General features: G+C 38.9%; 1 protein-coding gene across 1 annotated transcript in view; it reads right to left on the bottom strand.

Moving 5' to 3' along the window:
• Positions 1–21,766, bottom strand: part of LOC132827850 (protein shisa-6-like) — a 516,347-nt gene that overhangs the window by 459,858 nt on the left and 34,723 nt on the right. The window contains exon 2 of the mRNA XM_060844599.1: positions 3,633–3,790. Coding sequence (XP_060700582.1) covers positions 3,633–3,790 — 158 coding nt within the window. The remainder of the gene's footprint in view (positions 1–3,632; positions 3,791–21,766) is intronic.

Raw genomic sequence — 21,766 nt, 5'->3', positions numbered from 1 at the left:
CCAGATGGTGTGTCACATTGGATTCTCCACTCCAGCCATCCTGCTTACTGTTGAATCAAAACTGTCAATTTGGAGATAGGTTAGTGCTAAATAATGGATGGTTTTGTCCAATATCATCACCACTACAGACTAGGTTAACTCTGAGAAATTAGAAGCAGTAGAAAGTGAAAAAGCTTTCATCCTGAGAGCCAAAATTGGATCTGAACTTGGATCCCAATGTACAAGGACAGTGTTATAACCCAATCATTATTTTATTCAATTGTTTTCCTTTCCCAGGTTTTGTCTGTTTGATGCTCCCTGGAGGATAAATTTTGGAACTACTGGTCTGGAACTGAAGACAATTGTTAAAATTGGAATTGGACAAATTGGAATGTGGGTGGGGGATGAATGGGGAAGAAAGTCTTGATCACCCAATAAAAGTTGACAAGGAGATGGATAATTGATCCTTCAAATTCAAAGCTATTGTCAAGTAGAAGCAGTTTGGAAATAATAAATGAGTTATTAATGAGTGTTTTGTTAATGTGAGGCTATAGCTTGCTGTAAACTGTAATTGCTTTGCAATTCTAGACTGCTCCTAATTAAAAATAAAAAAAATGAAAAGTATCCTGATTAAGAATTGTTATGAATCCCTGATATGTAACTTTAATTGGCCTCAAGTATTTTTGTTGAGCTATTCCAAAGAACAATAAATTTGCAGTTAAACTGTCACTTACATGCTAACACTAGCTTCTTATGAATCAATGAAAAAGTAACATGTCTTGTGGAAGTCACTTCCTGAAACAAATCCCAAAGAGACTGAAGTTTTGTTTAATTCATTTATGGGATTAGGTGCCATTGACCTGGGAAACATTTATTGGCTAGAAGATGATGCAAGCTTCTTTTTGATTCACTGCAGTCCATGTGCTGTTGGTACATCCCAAATACCTTTAGGGAGGGAGTTCCAGGATTTTAACTGAGTGACTGTGAAGGAATGGTTGTTATCTTTCCAGGTCAGGATGGTCAATGGTTTGGAGGGAACTTGTTAGTGTTGGTGTATCCATATACTGCATCCTTTGTCTTTGTAGATGTTTGTAGTTGTGTGCTTGGATGATGCTGTTTAAAGATTTCTACAGTGCATCTTGTTGATGGTACACACTGTTACTACTGTGCTTGGTGGTGGAGGGACTGAATGTTTGTGGGTGTGGTGCCAGTCAAGTGGGTGGCTTTGTTCTGGGTGATGTCAAGCCTCTTGACTGTTCCTGAGTATCATCCAGACAAGTGGGGACTATTCCAGTACACTCCTAACTTGTACCTTGTAAATAGTGACAGGTTGTGGGGAGTCAAGAGGTGAGTTATTTCCTCAATATTGAGAGTATATGTTCTGTTCTTATAGCAACAATACTCCAATGCTTAGTTCAGTTCAGTTTCTGATCAATGATAAGCCCCCAGAGGTTGATAGTAGAAGATTTAATAACGAAAATGTTATTGGATGTAGGTTTGCTCGCTGAGCTGGGAGGTTCATTTCCAGATGTTTCGTCACCCTACTAGGTAACATCTTCAGTGGGCCTCAGGCGAAGTACTGTACATGATTCCTGCTCTCTATTTATATGATTGGGTCTCTTTGGGTTGGTGATGTCATTTCCTGTTCTTTTTCTCAGGTGCTGGTAGATGGGGTCAACAATCCATCAATAAACACATCGAGTTAGACCCCATCTAACAGCCCATGAGAAAAAGAACAGGAAATGACATCACCACAGGAAATGATGTCACCAACCCAAAGATACCCAATCATATAAATAGAAAGCAGGAATCATGTACACTGCTTCGCCTGAGGCCCACTGAACATGTTACATTGTAGGGTGACGAAACGTCTGGAAATGAACCTCCTAGCTCAGTGAGCAAACCTACATCCAGAACCTCAACCCGAGCTACAAATCTTCTCAAAACTTGCTAGGAAATGTTATTGAATGACAAAGGACAATGGATAGTTCCTTTTTGTTGGAATTGATTATTTCCTGGCATTTGTGTGGCATGAATGTCACTTGCCATTCCAGCCCATGTTTGATCTGATACCATGGGATTTTATGTGGTTCTGAGTTGAAGAGTGAAAACAAAAAGAAAAACTCCTCCCCACCAATGCAGCCAATGCTACAGGCTCTATCCTGCCAGTGGGACAGGGCATATGGTGATGCTACTGTTTGGGACATTGCCTGTCAGTAATGATTCTGTGAGTATGGAGGTTTACGGAACACTTACACACTATTCATAAAAATAGCCTTGAACATCTAGTTGCCTGCCACTTCAACACACCGTTGTGTTCCTGGCTAACATCTCTGTCTCAGGCCTGCTACAGTGCTCCAGGGAAACTCAATGCAAGCTGGAAGAACAACATCTCCTCTTCTGCCAAGGTACCTTACAGCCCTCAGGACATAGCATCAACTTTAACAATTTCAGAACATGAACATCTCCCTCCATCTTTATTACTCACCTCCACACTCCCAGGTCCTATTTTGCATGTGTTGCTCTGAACACATTTTCAATTATTCACACTTCCTGTTAGCACCCATTCAGTATCTACTTCTCTCTGTTTACTGTCAACAATCCCATTGTTTCCTTCCCTTTCTCTTTTCTCTCTTTATCTCCACTCATCTATCTCACTCATTCTCTGCCCCCACCCAGACCCAGTGATCAACATAAATACTACCTTTGATGAACTCAAAATGTTAATTCTGTTTCTCTCTTCACAGATGCGGCTAAACCTGCTGAGTTTCTCCAGCACTTTGTTTTTTTTTAATCCCAGGATGTTGCCTGGGTCTTCAGTTAATAGTTCAGCAATGGAACCACTACACCATCATTATCCCCAAAGATAATTTCCAACAGGGATACCGAGGCTCTTACAGGCATACTGAGACTCATTTACTTACACTGATTGCAACGGTCCATCTTTGAAAGTATCCAAGTATTTCCCGAGATCCCCATGAAATTTAAGAATTTTATGTTTCAATCATTTTGTTGTGATTAATCGAATGAATATTCCCCTTACCAAGTGGGAAAAGCTAGCCACTGGGGATCAGCAACTGAATTTAATTGCACTTGTGTAGTACTCCTTTGCTCTTGACTTCAATGCGGTTTCTATAAGGAACCTCTTACAATATAACTTCAAACTGCCACAGTTAACAGTCTCTGGTGATAGCATTTCAGCCTAATTAATGATATACTGAAAAAATATCCTTACCTAATCTGTAATAATCATGATCGCAAACTCAAATGTGTGTATTTGTCCCAGTTTTAGTGCATTGAGATTTAGACCTTCACTGATCTTGCTCCAAGTTCATGGCTAGTTTATTAGAAGCCATATGATCAACAAGGTCATAAGATATAGGAGCAGAAATAGACAATTCAGCCCACCAAGTCTGCTTTGCCATTCAATGAGATCATGGCAAGTACGATAATCCTCAACTCCACTTTCTTGCCTTTTTCCTTGATTCCCTAACTGATTAAAAAGCTGTCTGTCTCAGCCTTCAATTGCAACTTTATATTCACTGCTATCTAACTGTAGTAAATGTTTTCACCAAAATTTGTTAAGTCAACAGAATGACAGAAATCACAAAACACACATTAAGATCTCAGTTTGGGGATGAAGTTCTGCTCACCGTGATTGCCTTTGGATGTTCGCACGGGTGTAAAATGGTTTTTGGAGGTTCTGACAGGAGAGTTTTCCTTGGGCGATCCATCTATTGCAGTCATGTTCTCTCGCTCATAGTGTGGCACTGGAATCGGTCCCTGGTTTCGTAAGATGTCTGCCAAGGCCCTGTAAAATTTAACAGAAAGTAATGTTTGAAAGATGGTACAGTGTCTTTTTATATGACTCGTTACTCATGTTGTAGTGCTACAGGTTTTGTCAGAATTGTTGGGATTGCTATTTGGTTGAAAGTTGGTATTACTGTTGTGAAACACCATTTGTACGATTTGTATAGACAATTAAAAATACCATATTACTGCATCATTGGGTATAATTCATTAAAAATGAAATGTAACAAGTATCTGGATAATATTTGCAAACTCTAATGCAGTAACGGTAATAAATAATGATTAACTTGAGGATGTGGCTTTTTAAATGTTAATTTTGTATCTATGCAATTACAAATACAACGATGCACTATATATTGTAGACAGAGCATAATATCAATTATATAATGCACACTTCAACCCATGATGAATGTTTGTGTATGGCATGCAGATTAACAAAGGTCCCGCAAAATTAGGTGTTTCTTAAAGCCCACAACACCAGGGTATAGTCCAACAGGTTTATTTGGAAGCAGTAGCTTTCAAAGCGCTGCTTCTTCTTCAGATGATTGTCACAACTACCTGATGAAGGAGCTAGCGGTTCCAAATAAACCTGTTGGACTATGACCTGGTGTTGTGTGATTTTTAACTTTGTCCACCCCAGTCCAACACCGGCTCCTCCAAATCATTTCTTAAAGCGGGTCTAGTTGCTTTTAACCTCTTTAACTATCCTGAACTTCAGAACAGGCAAAGGTTGATACCACTTCAGAGGATTTTGTGACATAACAAACCTTTTTGCAACAATAAGAAACCACTCTTAACCAGTTTTCCAACTTTAAAAAAATGACAATTTCAAGTCGTGGTGGTGGGGGGAGGCGGGGGGAGGTGTGGAGTGATGGCAAGTTAAAAGATGTAGGTATGAGGCAGCGGGATTTCAGTCTGAAGAAGTAATATTCCAGGGATTATGAGAAACAGAAACAGGGAGAAGAATACAGTATAGTGAGAAAATGAACATACTTTTGAGCATGGGGCTCACAATTCTGTATAACCGTATGCAGACAATTGCTCTTCTCAACACATTTATTCAGTTCACAGATTTGAAAGCTTGTGTGATGTATTAGCACTTATGGCCTATGCTTAACCGAGATTAGAGGAGATTAATATTCCATTGATGCATTTGCATACTATTCCTTTCTTCATTTAGCCCCCAGGTATTTCATTTGGTTGGGCCGCTTACTGCATACTTATTTGCTTTGCTCTTTGGTTTACTCACATTATGACATTGTTAAACATTACTTTGTCTCACAAGAAATATCAGTTTCTACACATCTTTGCCTTCATTATCCCCTCATGTACCAATTTTCCACTTTGAGATACTTTTCATCTGTTTTGTCTGTCTGCTTACCATCATTCCTCTTTGCTTGGCTTTTATGTTCAATAAAGTAATTCTTTCTTTACATCACTATTGTTTTAAGACCTCTGATGACTACATATATGGATTCTGAGTTTTCAATTGTGCTTAAGGCTTTCGACTGGATTGAAAGAAACTACAATATTTCAACTCACAGAATGTTTGCTTTTTATTCCAGCAGTTTGTCAGAAGGGGATACCTCAAATTTTGACAGGACAATTTTAATAGTTCTGAAAGCTTATATCTCCAAGTTTTTGGTTCGAAAGACTTTACAATAAGTAATATCTGAGGACTTTGTGTCCTGTCAACTAATACAAAAATTGGCTTTTATATGGTGAGATAAAAGCTGAGAAGGTTCTCAGTAACCATTTATTGTCTGTGATTTTTAAAAAAATTCCACACAACTCTGATTTTATTGAGAAATTTGAACAAAGTGTTCTACACCGCACTCTGTTGCTGCTCTTCCTTGTGTTAGATCTTGACTACCTTGTTCCAGCAGATTTTGTTGGATAATTGAGGGTTAAATTTCTTACTCAATTTACAACTTGTTTCAGACCCAATCACACTCTCCTTCTAGACTCATTCATTTTAACCTACCTAATATATTATTGATGTAATATTCTTCAACAGTAGCTGTGCCTTTGCTCTCTGGCTGAACTGTTTTTATCTTTCTAGTAAATGAGTTGATCTCAGCTTGTATATTGACGTGTCCTCTTGCAATTCACCTTTTCCCTTGCAGGGCATTCCATTGTCATTTGTCTGATTGCAACCTGCCAGGTGCATGTTTTCTGGACTGTGTTTTTTCCATTCTAACTGTGCAGCAAGAACACAGCTCATTCCACCTCAATTACGTCTGAATAGATAATAATTCTAAGTTGCTATACCTTTTATCTCTTCCATCTTTTCCTATCAAAGGGCATTGGTGCATTTCTCGATTCTGACAGTAACAGCTTTTTTTCTTCATTCCCTCCTAGTTCTGGTTATACCTCCTGAGCTTGTCTTCAGACACAGGTTTCCCATTCTCAGCGACAAATTTCAGGTTCAGTCACGCAAGTATTTGACTTGCATAGTTTAACAAGATTATATTCCCAGATTAGTATTATTCCTCATCATTGACAGCTTTCTGTACTTCTCCTTGCTTTTTGATTTATTGACTAGGTGGGCAAGCAAGATCTGGTCAACATGGACTATGTCCACAGGAAATTCTCATTTGAAGATTGCTCCAATATATTCACCACATTTTTCTTCTTTTATAGTGCAATCTTGAAGAAAAATTGTCTCTTCTAGATTGTTACATTCATCCCTATTACATTATTGCCTTTACTCAGATTAATTTGTCAAACTGCTTGTACCTGTTCTTGCTTCTGACTCTTCCATTTTCCGTATTTGGTAAAAGGAGGGAAAACTTTCTCATGTCTTCTTTTAAAATGATCATTTTTTTTGTCATCCTTTTCAAATGATAGGCAATTCCTTCTAGGTTCTCATCACTTTTTTGCTCCTTCCTTTTACTTGCTAGGATCTCTCATTAACATACGCTGTCATGTAAAAGGAGTTAGAATCTTGTTTGTCTTCCTTTTCTAATTCACTTCCACATTTCAGTGCTTCTTTTGATGATTGTCATATGGTTGACTTTGAAAGAATGATAAACAGAATTTCTGCTGTTTGCTGTCTGCTTTGCCCAGGAAGGGAAACTGCATTTTGGGAGAAGGAACGTGTCTCAGTGGTTAGCACTGCTGCCTCACAGCGCCAGGGACCCATGTTTGATTCCAACCTCAGGTGACTGTCTGTGTGGGGTTTCTTCCAGGTGCTCCAGTTGCTTCTCACAGTCCAACAATATGCAGATTAGGTGGATTGGCCATGCTAAATTGCCCATAATGTCGTGTAGGATAGGTGCATTATCTGTGGGGAATGCAAGTTTACAGGGATAGGTTAGTGGGTGGGTATGGGTGGGATGTTTTTGAAGGGTTGGTAGGACTCAATGGGCCAAATGGGGATTGTATGATTCTAGGTATTCTCTATGATCTCCAACGGTGGTAATCATTAGTTTAACCAAGACTAATAAAGAAACTGACTTATGCAATAACTTGGAGAAAGTGAAGACTGCAGATGTTGGAGAGGTGAAAAATATGTTGCTGGAAAAGCGCAGCAGGTCAGGCAGCATCCCAAGGAGCAGGAGAATCGACGTTTTGGGCAAATAACTTTTCAGTTTGAAGAGAGCTTTTTTTTCCTTTATTGCAAGAGTGCACTGGGTTCAATTATGTTCCCAGGCAGAAATTTACAGTTTGTCCCATTTTATTATTCACTATTATCTTTTCAGTCCTTTGCCCCCTCTGGTAGCATTCTGCAAATCCCGCTGCCACACATCATCAGACGTACAAGTGTAAACCTCCCTCTGCTTCAGCTGACTTGATGTCCCTTTCTTAACTTTGGCAATAAGTCAACAGGTTTTCGAAGATGAAAATGCATTGCTGGTTAAAGCACAGCAGGTCAGGCAGCATTCCTATTCCTTGGATGCTGCCTGACCTGCTGTGCTTTAACCAGCAACGCATTTTCAACTGTGATCTCCAGTATCTGCAGACCTCATTTTTTACCCAAAGGTTTTCGAAGATGCAATGTATTGTGAATGATGAGGGTTCTAACATTCTAAGAACTATTTTATTTTTCAAGATCTTATTGTGTTTTGAACAATTTATGGTAAAAGTGGACACTTGCCTAATTTCAACATTAATTCTCCATGTGTATCTGAGTGATAGCTGTGCAACTTCAAACACACTTAGAAGTTGTAATCTAGCTATTGGCTCCTATTCATTTTTACAGTTACCCTGAAGCATACATCAGAATAATCTAGAATAAACAGAATAATCTAAAATACACACAATTTTTAAAAAAAAATCTACTTGTGGGACATGAGTGTCGCTGGCTGGGCCAGCATTTATTGCCAATCCCTAGTTGCCCGGCAGAAGGTGATGGTGAGCTGCTTTCTTGCCGCTCCTTTTGCTCTCATCTCCTCCATATTCACTCCTCTGACATACATGCAAACCTGAAAAATGGCTGAATTATCTCTTTTTGCACCTCGAGGCAGTTTCTGTTGCTTGTTAAGTCAAATTTCTTGTGATCTCACCTACCCAGGGTTTAGCAATGTTTAAGGTTGGTTCTAATATAATGGTGACTTGCAATTATGTTTGAAACTTCAAAAATTAAAATTCCTCTGCCCAATCCCTCACACTCTTCATAAGGTCATTTCTTCCTACTCATTCCAGGATGTTTAAATGATCAAAAGACCAAGCCTTTTTGAAAAAAAAATGTCCAATTTTTTATTTTTCATTATTATTACATTGTAATTCAACATAATAAACGAATGCCTTTAATCTCAAAATTTGAGGAGACCACATGATAACATTCAAGTACAAAAGAAAAGCTGACTGCTAGGATAAACAGCGAAGGTCACAGAACTTCATCTCGACATATTGGAAAAGACTCAATCTAACTGCTGAGAAGTTTTCTCAGAGTAGATGTCGGGAGGTCTGAAAATGTGTAGGAGAACGGAAGGACTAATTTGGTGAACCAGTGTCAAGATGCAAGGCTTAAAAGGATTCTGTCAATTTGAAAGGGAATACCAAACAACTTAAAAAAGGAAGTGCCAAGTGAATGGTTTATCTCAGCCTCCACTTGTGGTCCCCAATATCACAGATCCAATTTGATTTGTTCTATTTTATTTCCGCAAATTCAATGCAGCCAATTAACACTAATATAACTTCCTCTTCATCACTTAAAAAATAGCAATAACCTTGCTCATTGATATTCATTTTGGCTTCTGTCTGGGCCCATGGTCCAGTTAAGTTCCTGCTGAAATGTAATCTTTAGGATGTTGTTGGTGAGAAAAGCAGAAACTGAAACGTTGTTGACGTAAAGAGAACATGGTTGTATTCTCTTTAGTTGGTGGTAGTCATTGCTGGGCACTTGCTGAATGTTACTTGCCAATTAGCAGATAAACCCTGCAGACACAGATAACTTTCACATCCAAGGAGCTGCAAATGTGCAATTGTCTGTGACCAGCGCCACTTCTGACCTTATACTGAAGGGAAGCTCCTTGATGAAACAACTGAAGATGGCTGAGTCAAGGGGACTACCTTGAGGAATTAAACCTATTGGACTATAACCTGGTGTTGTGTGATTTTTAACTTTGAGGAATCTCTGTTGTGTTGTCCCAGAGCTGAAAAGATCAGACTCGAACAATCACAACTACCTTCTTGTGCTGAACAACAGACTGCAACAAGTCTGAAACCCTCCTTATCAAGCACTTATAACTCCAAAATCATTATCACAAAACGGAATATACATAGCAGACACATGGGAATACTATCACCCGCAATGTAGCCTAAAAGCCACACACATCATGACTTGGACTCATATCAGGATTTCCTCACTGTCAATGGTTCAAAATCCCAGAACTGCCTCCCTATCAACACTGGTTGGGGGTGGGTGGGGGGTGGTGGTGGGTGGGTGAGGGGTTGGTGGTGGTGGTGGTACCTGCATTATTGAACTGTAAAAGTTCAAGAAAGTGGTTTACCATCAACCTATCAATGGATAGTAGGGTGGACAATAATTATTGGTCTTGCAAGTGCGAATCAGATCGCATGAATGAAGAAAATAAATTACTATCTGAAGGAAAATGGCACAGCACAAAGATGAATTCAATGCCAAAAGGAATTGTTAAAGTATAAAAATGGCAACAATCTGAACATTTCTCGACTTTAGCATGGCAAGAGTCATAAAGGCTAATAATACAATGTGTTTTGCCATAATATAAAAATAATGGAGGTGAAGAGGTAGGTGAAAGTAATTTCAGGTGCAGTCACAGAAACTGATCTAACACTGACTGCAAATTGTTATTAACATGTATTTGCCTCAGCTGGAGAAAAAAAGAGGTGGTTGTTATTGTAATTGGTCTGAAAAGGGAACTGAAGGAAATTGCAGAAGTAAGTTGTGACACAGTAGTATTCCTCTGAGCAAAGTTGATGCCCTTGGGCACAACCTTAGGGTAATTAAATCTCAAAGGCCAGATAAAATGCACCAGAGGATTCTTAAGGAAATATGGAAAGAAATTACAGGAACTCTGGAAGAAAGCTTTCAGAACTTAGTGCATATTGAAAGAGTGCCTTGGGGCTGAAAATAGGCAGATATTTTTTATTTTTCAAAGGTAACAAAAGCGATGCAGGAAATACAACCTAGTGAATAAATGTGAAGCGCTTTGCATCGTGCCTAAATTTGTCGACAATACCAAGCTTTTGATGGTGACTGACTTCAGACTTGAAAAAATAAATTACAGAAGGATCTGAATATATTTGAGAATTGGAAAGATAAGTGACCAATGAACTCATTGTAGAGAAATATGAAATGCTGTATGTTAGAATAAAAGTTCCAGTAATGGGTCATTATGGAAAAGGAAAGAAAATTGTGCCCATGGAAAATGTAAGAGACCTATTGATCTTGATTTACAAAGTGAAGCTATCAGAGCAATTCTCAGGAGCAACATGTAAGCCAAATCAGACATGGAATGTATTAAACATCACTACTGAACTAAAATATTAAAGATCTGTCTGTTTTGAAAATCAATGATGTAACTGCACTTAAAATACAAAGTATAATAATGGTCATATACGAAAAAGATATTGAAAGGATGCAAAAGCCAGCAAAGGGCGAATTAGTAGCAGGGTGTTCATGGCAAAGCATTGAATTAGGAGAGCAACTCTTGTACATTAGACAAGTTCTTATTTGAAACTAACCCATCGAAAGGTGATATGATGGCTTTTTGTTTGGGAATCTAAAATGATGATATGTCAACCATGTCGAGCTGTTTTACATTTCCAGAACAAAGGACATATGGCCTATGCTTGAAGGGAGTAAATACAAATCTAATCTTCAGAAATATTTCAGTGAGTTAGTGATAAATCTGTGGAACTGACTCGCTTAGCAGATGGTAGAATCAGATAGTAATGATTCATTTAGATGCTAATAAGATAAATTCCTTTTTAGAAAACAGTTCAGGGATATGTTTTATGTGAGTCTGAAATGTGACAATAGGTAAATGTGGCATACATGGGACAAATAGGTGACTTTGAACCTATAGATTCCAAAGTTATTTGTCAGTGGGGTTTTCTTCACCTCATATCCAGATCTACCAATAGAGATTGTTTGTTTGTTTGTTATAATTAGTGGTAATTCCATTATCAAAATTTCATGTGACTAACAGGATAATAATAGGTGAAACAAATGGATTGTGGTTTTTCTTCATCAGAAATAGGGGAGATCATTCGGCTCCTTGAGCCTGCTCCACACTCCACAAACATCATGGCTGATCACTTACCTCAGCTCACTACAATGTCACCATATTCCTTGATACCGTTTGTATCTAAAAATCATTCCCCTTCACTTAATGTATTAAGTGATTGAGCATTAATTTCTCTTTGCAATAGAGAATTCCAAAGATTCAAACTCTTCTGAGTAAAGAGATTTCTCCTCAACTCAACCCTAAATATTTAAGATCTTATTTTGAGACAGTGTCACCTCATCACTTTGCTGTAGACCTTTCCAGCCATGGAAAACATGGGTCCATCATCTATTGTGTCAACCTTATTAGGCATTTTATATGTTTAAATCTCATACTTACAAACTCTTGACAGTAAAAGCTCAGTCGACTCAATCTCACGTCAGAGCGATCCTCTTATCCCAGAAATCAGTCTGGTAAATCTTTCTACTGTCCTCCAAATGCAATATATCCAGCTTTAGGTGAGGAGACCAGACCTTTAGAGAGTACTCCAGGTGTGGTCTAACCAAGTACCTATACCATTTTAAGCATTCTTCATATCCATACTCCAATTCCTTAGGCAAATAGTATGTCAGCCTTTATTACAAATTGCATGGTAGCATGCAGTGACTTGTACAAGGACACACTAATTCCTCTCAATGCAAGCATTTTCTAATATCCCAGCATTTAGGAAAATGAAAACTGAACTGACTGCGGGTGCTGTAAATCAGAAACAAAAACAAAAATTGCTGGAAAAGCTCAGCAGGTCTGGCCACATCTGTGAAGAGAAATCAGAGTGAACGTTTCAGGTCAGGTTCTGAGGAAGTGTCACCAGACCAGAAAAATTATAGTATCATATAATCCCTACAGTGTGAAAACAAGCCCTTCGGCCCAACAAATCCACACAACCCACCCAGACTCATTCTCCTACCCTACATTTTCCCCTGACTAATGCACATCACCTACACATCCCTGACCACTATGGGCAATTTAGCATGGCCAATTCACCTGACCAGCACATTTTTGGACTGTGGGAGGGAACCAGAGCACCCAAAGGAAACCCACGCAGACACTGGGAGAATGTGCAACCTCCACACAGACAGTCACCTGACGCTGGAATCGAACCCAGCACCCTGAGGCAGCAGTGCTAACCACTGAGCCACCATGCCACCCCAATCTCTGATTTCTCTGCACAGATGCTGCTGGGCCTGCTGAGCTTTTCCATCAATTTATGTTTTTGTTTCGGAAAAAGAAGTTGCTTCTCAATTTTTCTAGTCAAAACAAATATCATGTGGAGAAACGTAAAGCCATTGCAATTGGTAGGTTTGTTTCTTCCTATGTAACTGATCTAAATCATTTTTCAACCTCTTTGTATCTCTCATTGCTTAAATTCCCTTGGTCTTTTGCATTGTCAGCAAACTTGGGAACATTACAATTGACCTCTTATTTCGGCATTGATTTAGATTGTAAATAGCTGAGGCTCCCAAGTACTGATCCATGTCAGAAGTTACACGACACCTGACTTTGTCCACCCCAGTCCAACACCGGCACATCCACATCATAGCTGATCCATATGATAAGGCACAAACTATGGCCTACAAATCCTAAAATATCCTGTTTATTGTGACATTAGTTTCTATCCATTAACTGATCTTCAGTCCATGCTAGTATGTTGCCTCAAACCACGAGTCCTCATTTTGCATAATATTTACTTGGATAACATCTTACTGAATGATGTGCAAAAATATACAACATCCATTCACTTCCTCTTATCTATCTGTCTAGCTATAAGCTCTAAAGGTCTGACACTTGTGTGAACAATTTCCCTTTCAGAAATTGGGACTGATTTTGTCCACTTGTATAATTTCTTGCTAAGTGCTTGATTCCATCTTACTCACAGATTCTAGTATTGTCATTATCTCTGTTGGCTACATCAGCAATGATGAACTGGTGTTGAAATAGTCAGCACTATTAAACAGTACAAGGCAAGTTAGAATCATGGGTCATTTGTATGCTAGAGACAGGGTCAAGAGACTGGCAAAATGATGCATGTGCGCAAAGTGAAAATTTATTACAATCTACGCCATAAGTCAACAGTTCTGCTATTTTTGTGATTCCAAACTCTGCAGTTAGTGGAATCATACAAGCTTTTAAAAACTGTACATCAGAAAAATATGAATTGTTGAATGTTCTATCAGATACTGGGATAACCTTTTTTTTAATCAACCTGTTCCGAGATATTATTATGCAACTCTGGAGTGGGTGGGAGTGGAACCCAGGCCTCCTGATCTAGGGGTACGGACACAACCACTGTGCCACAAGAGGGCACCAGGGATCATTATTTTCCCATAATAATTATTGCAGATGTGAGTAGGATAGCCACACTAAGGTCCTGGCAAGCCACAACTAAACATGGAATACTTCAAAAATGAAAATTCCTTTTATTAGACTGTGTGGAAGCTTTCTATTAATTTCCACAACACTCAAAGAAGCTGCGTTATCAGTGAAAACTGTTATAGCTTATCACTCTCCTGAGTTTGCCAAATACCCAAAGCTTTGGGGCCACTTGTGGGAAAGCGTGTTCAGTACGCTGGAGATGGTTTAAACTTTGGGGGCAGAATCCCATCAATGGCAATTGCCTAGATTATTTTCATCGCCTTCAGGCTCCACAACATTAATTTAAAATGTACCCTTGCAACGGCATGTGTGCTTTCAGTGACAAACCAATACTTGATTTGTGACAACTGTCACTCAAATGCGAATATGTTGGAAAGGAAATTTATGGGATAACAGCTGGGTTCCAGTAAATGACCATGTGATCAGGTTGCATGCCAGATAGAAAGTAGAGAAAAAGAAATCTGTAGAAGTGAATTATACAGACAAATTCAGTGCTCCAACAGTTTAGATTTGGACCAAATTGACTATAAAAGGAAAAGCATCCCTGTTCATTTCAAGTTTTGTGTTTTGACTGTAAGTTAGTTTAAAAAAAACTTCATGATAGAAGAATTCCTGACATTAAGGTGAACTTCTGGTATAGCCAAGCTGAGAGAGAGAGATGTTTGGAGATGTTGGACTGGGGTGTACACACAGTTAAAAAAATCACACAACACCAGGTTATAGTCCTGGATAATCTGGTGTTGTTCATGTGTGCATGTGTGTGTGAAACAAAGAGAGAGAGAGAGAGAGAGAGAGAGTGTTCATTTTAAAATGCAAAATTCCAGAGTTAAAGGATTTTAAAACCAAGGTGGCTGTGCTAAGATTTTAGAGATACCTGCATTGAAAGAAGACATTGCAATAAGCAAATGATTGGTGGGGTGTTGAATGGACAACCTTGCTAGAATTGTACAGAAAATCCAACAAATTTCATTCCTCAAACAAGACTTTGAAGCAGCAACCTTCAAACATCTGACAAATATTTGACATGTGCACATCAAATGGGCATAGTAGGAAAGTGGAGTATAATCAGTTTAGATAATAAGTAACTGCACTCATTGTACTTTTAATATCTTTAATATGACTAACTATTTAAAATAGAATATGATCATTAGGATTCGTGTTCTTTGATTTTAGTACAGTAAAATAGATTTCATTTAATCTGTGAACCCTGTGGAGGTTATTTTATTAAATACCTGGGTTTTTGAATGCTAAAAATAATTAACAAATTACTGGTCTTGACAGAGATCATTACGTTCTTCTTCAGGCTTCCTAGGCTCTATCACTGATGAAACTGGTCAAACAATAGATAGGACATGCTCTAACCAGTTCTTTACCGAAATGGCAATTAAGGTCCTATGCCATCTGACACCTTTGTGCAACTTCTTTGCCAGTCATCAATCTCTCAGCCTGATCTTAAAGAGCTGGTGAGTCTCTTTGTCAACCTCGCAGAGAGTGTAAAATGAGAGAGCGATAGGGGATTGTTGAGATAATTTTAATAAGTGATGGAAATGGCACTCAGAGTAATGATCTTAATTGTGCGATATAACATGGAAAATAATGTACTAGTATTTACTGTATAAATTGTAAAATCTTCCAGCTCAATATACATGGGACCTTCCAGAGTTTTAGCTTGAGTAATAAGTCTTCAGCACTTGGATCTCCCCCTTCATTATTCATATTCTATATCGTACTCCCTGAAATAAGTGAATATCCAATATACCTGCTGTAATTTGCAAAACCCCTGTAACTACTTGTTTTCAAATGTCAGCCACTATAGAACTATCATATTTTTTGGGAGCTGTGTTCACTTATTTCAATGCTGTAGGTCAGCATTTTATCAGTTCTCTAATTCAAACTATCTACAACTTCTGATTGATAGCAACCCATCACAAGTAAGCAACTCACAAAGGCTAGAAGTTGCTCTCAGATGGAACTGGATAGGTTCTCTATTAAGTGAAGATGCTGATAATCTATTTCTTTACAGTTAATGAAATTAAATGTTAGGTACTGCATATAGCAGCCAGCCAATCCAAAACTGCCTGCTTTACACTATTGCATTCAATGCATATGTAGCCCAAATATATACATTATTAGGATTTTAAAAGAAGCCCATTCTGGCCAGTAACACACACTCAGTGCTCTATATGGCCAAGTCAAACCCATTATACTTGACAATGTATTTAATTTAGCTGAAAATGTGTTGCTGGTTAAAGCACAGCAGGTTAGGCAGCATCTCAGGAATAGGGAATTCGACGTTTCGAGCATAAGCCCTTCATCAGGAATGACTACAGCAAGCTTCCATGAGCCTGATTGTGGCTTTGTAATATTCATTAATCAATGTCTTTGACTTCAGGCAGTTGTGTTTCCATTTCACTTTGAGCAGCAAAGATCCCTTTGCAAAACAACTTTATTTTATTATTCAAGGAAAATTTGTGTTTCTCTTACGATTGTTCTTTTCTCTAGAAATTGCCTAAGTTCATTATTTTTAAATTGCACTGTTTAAATGACAACTCCCACAATGGAACATAGGTTTCATCAAAACTGTGCATTAAGGAAAATCCTCCTGGGCTCTACATTAATTTCATAAGTCTGTCTGATAAGTAGGTAAGCAATTATTTGCTTAAGCAAAGCTTTATATGTGATCCCAAATAAGGCTCCCAAAATAAAAGCGTTGGACATCACTTTCGTTGGACTGGTGAAATTTAGCAATGATTTGAAAAAATGCAATATTAATTTTCTTACATTTGCAAATTATGTACATTAAAATACCGAGTGTATAATGCATTCTATCTTTGCTTCAAGAAGACTAAAACCCAGCTTCAAGATATAGGAACGTTTTTGATCCATGGATTAGCTACAATATTGAAGCTTAACTCCATGTGCTAATCAAATTATTGGTTCTTTGATGAGCAACAAAGACTTTATTTGCATCTCATTTTCTGCAAATTGTCATTGTTAAGATGAGCAGTGGCCAAAGATTGCTTTGTCTCGATGAATCTCTATAGGAGCCTTTATTAAAATATTAAATCTACGTTCAGAACAATAGTGGTTCATGGAGTTTTAGTACTCTCGAGTTATCACAAGAATGACACTATCAATCAACCAGGAGATGAAGTTAATCTTTTTTAGATTAGATTACTTACAGTGTGGAAACAGGCCCTTCGGCCCAACAAGTCCACCCCGACCCGCTGAAGCGCAACCCACCCATTTAGCATAGCCAATTCACCTGACCCGCACATCTTTGGACTGTGGGAGGAAACCGGAGCACCCGGTGCAAACTGACTCCACACAGTCAGTTGCCTGAAGCGGGAATTGAACCCGGGTCTCTGGGGCTGTGAGGCAGCAGTGCTAACCACTGTGCCACCGTGCCGCCATATCATATAAATTCTCAAGGCAACTGTATGCTTCCTCTGCAGCAGAGGTTACAACAGTGGTAAAAATGTTAGGGAGGGGTGATGTTTTTTATAAAAACTGATAGAACTGCGGATGCTGTAAATAGAAACAAAAACAGAAGTTGCTGGAAAAGCTCAGCAGGTCTGGTAGCATCTGTGAAGAGAAATCGGAGTTAGTGTTTCGGGTCCAGTGACCTTTCTCAGAATTTGATTAGTTATTCAGCTTAGTCATTCGTGGGATCCAGACACTGGTAACTGGGCCAGCCTTTATTAAACATTTATAATTACCCCGAAAAAAGGTGGTGATGAGCTGCCTCCTTGAACCACTAAAATGTTTGGGGTGTGTCCATAGTACTATTAGGGAGGTAGTTCCTGATCTGTTGACAGTGAAGGAGCAGCAATATTATTCCAAATCAGAATGGCGTGGCTTGGGGTTGCGTTCCCAGGTATCTGATGCTCTTATTTTCTAAATGGTAGAGGTTGCAGAGTTGGAAGGTGTTGTTAGAGGAACCTTGATGAGTTACTGTAGAAAATCTTGTGGATGGTAAATACTACTACAACTGTGTAACAGTGAAGGGAATTTATTGGGAAGGTGATTGATAATGGTGCCAATTGAACAGACGGTTTTGCTTCACCCATCAAAGCGAGTGAAGGATATTGCATAACATTCCTGATTTATGCCTTGTAGATGGTGACAGACATTGGGAATTTGAGTTACTGAATGCAAAATTCCCAGCCTCTGAATTGTGGTGGTAGCTACAGTATTGGTCATAGCCTGACACTTGTGTGTCCTGATATTACTTCCCTGTTATCAGCCCTTGGTATTGTCCAGGTCTTGTGGTACATTGTTACAGTAAATTTAGAATTTGGACTGAAAGAGTGAAATGATATTTCCATACTAGTAGTAAGAGGAGAGTTCAACTTTCTATATTGAATGAACCTCATGCAACGTCGGGTTAATGTCAGCAGAATTTTTGTAGCCGCCTGTGTAAATAAGAGCTGCTGTTAATAAAACCATTCTTAGAAGGCCTTAGGGAGAGAACAGAATGGTAGCAATAACAAAGAGCCAGCAATATCTAGGATAAAATTGATTGATTCCTGCCTGGGTGAACAGAACATTAATGGCATTAACCTACAAAATAGAATGGACACATCGCTTTTTTATGTTTGTATGAGGGAAGATTGGAATTTGGACAGTGAGGTACTAACAGAATAAAGATACTCAACTTTCTATTTACTTTGGAGCTCACTTTGGTTTAAAATTGAGGGGAATCCCTTCCTGTATTGAATGAATAGAACAACTAAAACCTGCACTCGATCTCCAGTGATTGCTCATTAAAAAAGGAAGATAACAATATGTACATGCCATGCTTCAGTGCCTGAAGAGTCCAAAATGGTGCTGTACACTGTGCAATCATCAGTGAGCATCCCCACTCTGAGCTTATGATGAAGGCAAGGCCATTGATGAAGCAGATGAAGATGGTTGGGCCTTTGACAATGCCCTGAGAAACTCCTGCTGAAATGTCCTGGGACTAAGATAATTGAGATGATTTGGATCCATTCTAAATGTTCCTCAGAGATGGAAGGAGCAGAGAGTTTTTAAAAGTTGACAGGGCATGGATTAATTCTAAACACAGCACTGAGAAAGGAGGAGCAAGTTCCCTTCAAGAGCTGAGTTATAGAGTGTAGCATTATAGGAAAGCCATGAGTTGGTTGACATTGAGCAGCTGCTGTTGTGGATTGCATTTCAATCCCAAGCATTTTGAAAAATGTAAATTTCTAAATTAGCAGAGGAGAGGGAGTAGACTTGTCATTAAGGGCAAGAAATTTCTACTTTCTAATAATCATTTGTCAATGGTAAAAAAATCTTAACCAAAATTTATGCCAAGTTGAAAAGTAATGTGAGGAATTTACTTAAAGTATGATAAGGATGTCACACAGCCTGCAGTATATGATGCTTCTAGCAGTCTGGATGACCACATCTCTAGAAAGTGCCACCAATTTGATCAACTTGAGCCTGAGAATTGTGTGAATGCTATGTTTTTAGATTATCCTGCAACATAAGGAAGTAGGACTTTGATGACAGTGGCATCTCTCGGAGAGGGACAAAGATGCACCAGAAATAAAGGTTCTGGTTTAGGGAAAGCTGATCTTTACTGTGATAATACACTATCTGGGCTAAGTGGACCGCAGTACTTAGAGGAAAATATACATCGGCGTAATGGGATTATTTCAAAAAGAAAATAGTGAAAGTGTGGAGTCAACATGTTCCTGAAGAGGTGATAAATGGGACCGATTAAGTCCAGGGAATCCTGGATTTCAAGGAAGGTACAGTATGCGATAAGGAAAACAGGGAATTTTATGGTCAATGTAGACAGCTCAAAACATCAGAAGCCCCAAAGGTGTATAACAACTGCAGGGGTTACTTAAGAAATTAGGAAAGCAAAGCATAGGCATGCTAAGCACTAGCATTTAAAGAAATAGTATTCCAAAGACATTGTGTTAGTACATTAAGGCAAGAAAGATTGGGGCTCATTAGGAACCAAAGTGGCGCACTGTTGAACCAGAAGAAATATGTGAGGTTTTAAATGAGTTCTTCACATCTGTATTTACAATAGAGAAGGATGAAGTAGGTCTGGGAATCGGGGAGAAGAGCAGTGATATAGTTGATTCAATAACAATCGGGAGGAAGGAGGTATTAGTGGGCATAAAATTGGTTAAATCCTCAGGCCCAGATATGATGTAACCTAGATTGCCGTGAGAGGCAGGGCTGGGTCGGGACCCTTGATTTTAATTTTTAAATCCTCTCTTGACATAGGAAAAGTATTGGATGGCAACTAATGCCCTACCATTATTCAAGAAGGATGGTAGGGATTAGCCAGGAAATTAATGGCTGGTGAGTCAAACATCAGTGGCAGGGAAACCTTTGGAAAGGGTTATGAAGGATAGAGTTAATCTCCACTTGGGGAAACATAGATTAATGAAGAACTGCCACCAAACAAGGGCAAGAACATGTCTGACAAACTGTATTAAGTTTTTCAACAAGGTGACCAGGTGTGTGGATAATGGAGTACAGTGGATGAAGTCTATATGGACTTCAGTAAAGCTTTAAACATGGTCTTGCATGTGAGAGTGGTCAAGAAGGTCCATAGTATCCGTGGCAATTTAGTAAATTGAACCCAAAATTGTCTTAATGGCTAAAGGTGGAGGGCACTAATCAAAGGTTGCTTTTGTGACTGGAAACTTGTCTTCAGTGACAAGATTCAGTGCTGGGTCCCTTCTTTATAGTGTACAAGACTGATCCAAATGCAAATTAGAAATTTTGATCAGTAAGTTTGCAGTTAAATTGGTGGTGTTTTAAAGAGGAAAGCCTTAGACTCTGGAACAACTTAGACTTGTTGTTTGAAAAGTGCAAAATATGCATTTTGGAAGATCTAACATGGAGGGGAACACATGATGAATATGGTAGGACAGGAAGAAGTATAGGGGATTAGAGGGACTTGGTGAGCATGTTGAAGGCAACAGCACAGGTAATGAGGAGTTTAAGAAAGAATATGAGATACCTCTCTTACTAGTCAAGGCTTTGAATGCAAGACAGAACGCAGGAAGCAAAGCAAATGCAAGCTCTCAGCCATTTATATTGAATTCAGTCTGTATCAGCACTTTATTCACTGTTCATTAGCCATACGCAAGAGCAGAAGACATGATTTCATTGGTAATTTGTTATTCTTAGTATTAGCCTTCACTGCTTAAGTGGGAGGTACATTGTAGCTGCAGCAGGTATTGAGAGTTGTTCTGGAACTGAATCTGACCTGGATAAGCGAGATCAATGACACAAAATAGGAAGAGAAGGTCTGGACATTTTCTTATACTGTACTGAAGGTCCTGTTGGAAGCGATGGAGGGGAAAGGAGCCTGTTTACATGGGATGACAGGCGGTCGTCCAAGCACATGCTCAGGAGAATTGGGAACAGAAAGTTGAAGAGGAGAATGCCAGGAGCATGACCCTATGGATCAAGGTTCAGAGCCAGAGGATGTTTAATGATCTCATGTGAATGTTCCAGATCAGTGAATGCATCTTTGAATGTTGTAACCTACCACTACTCAATGCATCTCTCTCTCTCTCTCACACACACACACACACACACACACACACACACACACACACACACACACACACACACACACACACACCAGAATTGTTGACCAATCACAAATCATACCTAACGTTCATAGTTGTAATTCACCTTCTCAAATCAAACACTGCTGGCACTTACATCTGAGCTTGCACACATTGACAGCATTCTAGCCATGGCAATTGAATTGCATAATGTACCTCATGCTGGCTTTCAGAAGTGGACATACAGCTACAAATAGACTCTAATCAGATGTGCATTTGCACTTTCTGAATCTCATGGAGGACATGGTTCTGGGTGTTATGAGAAGGGCTATTCTA

This window comes from Hemiscyllium ocellatum, chromosome 25 (assembly GCF_020745735.1).
Source record: "Hemiscyllium ocellatum isolate sHemOce1 chromosome 25, sHemOce1.pat.X.cur, whole genome shotgun sequence".
Lineage (NCBI taxonomy): Eukaryota > Metazoa > Chordata > Chondrichthyes > Orectolobiformes > Hemiscylliidae > Hemiscyllium > Hemiscyllium ocellatum.
This window is presented reverse-complemented; position numbering and strand designations above follow the sequence as displayed.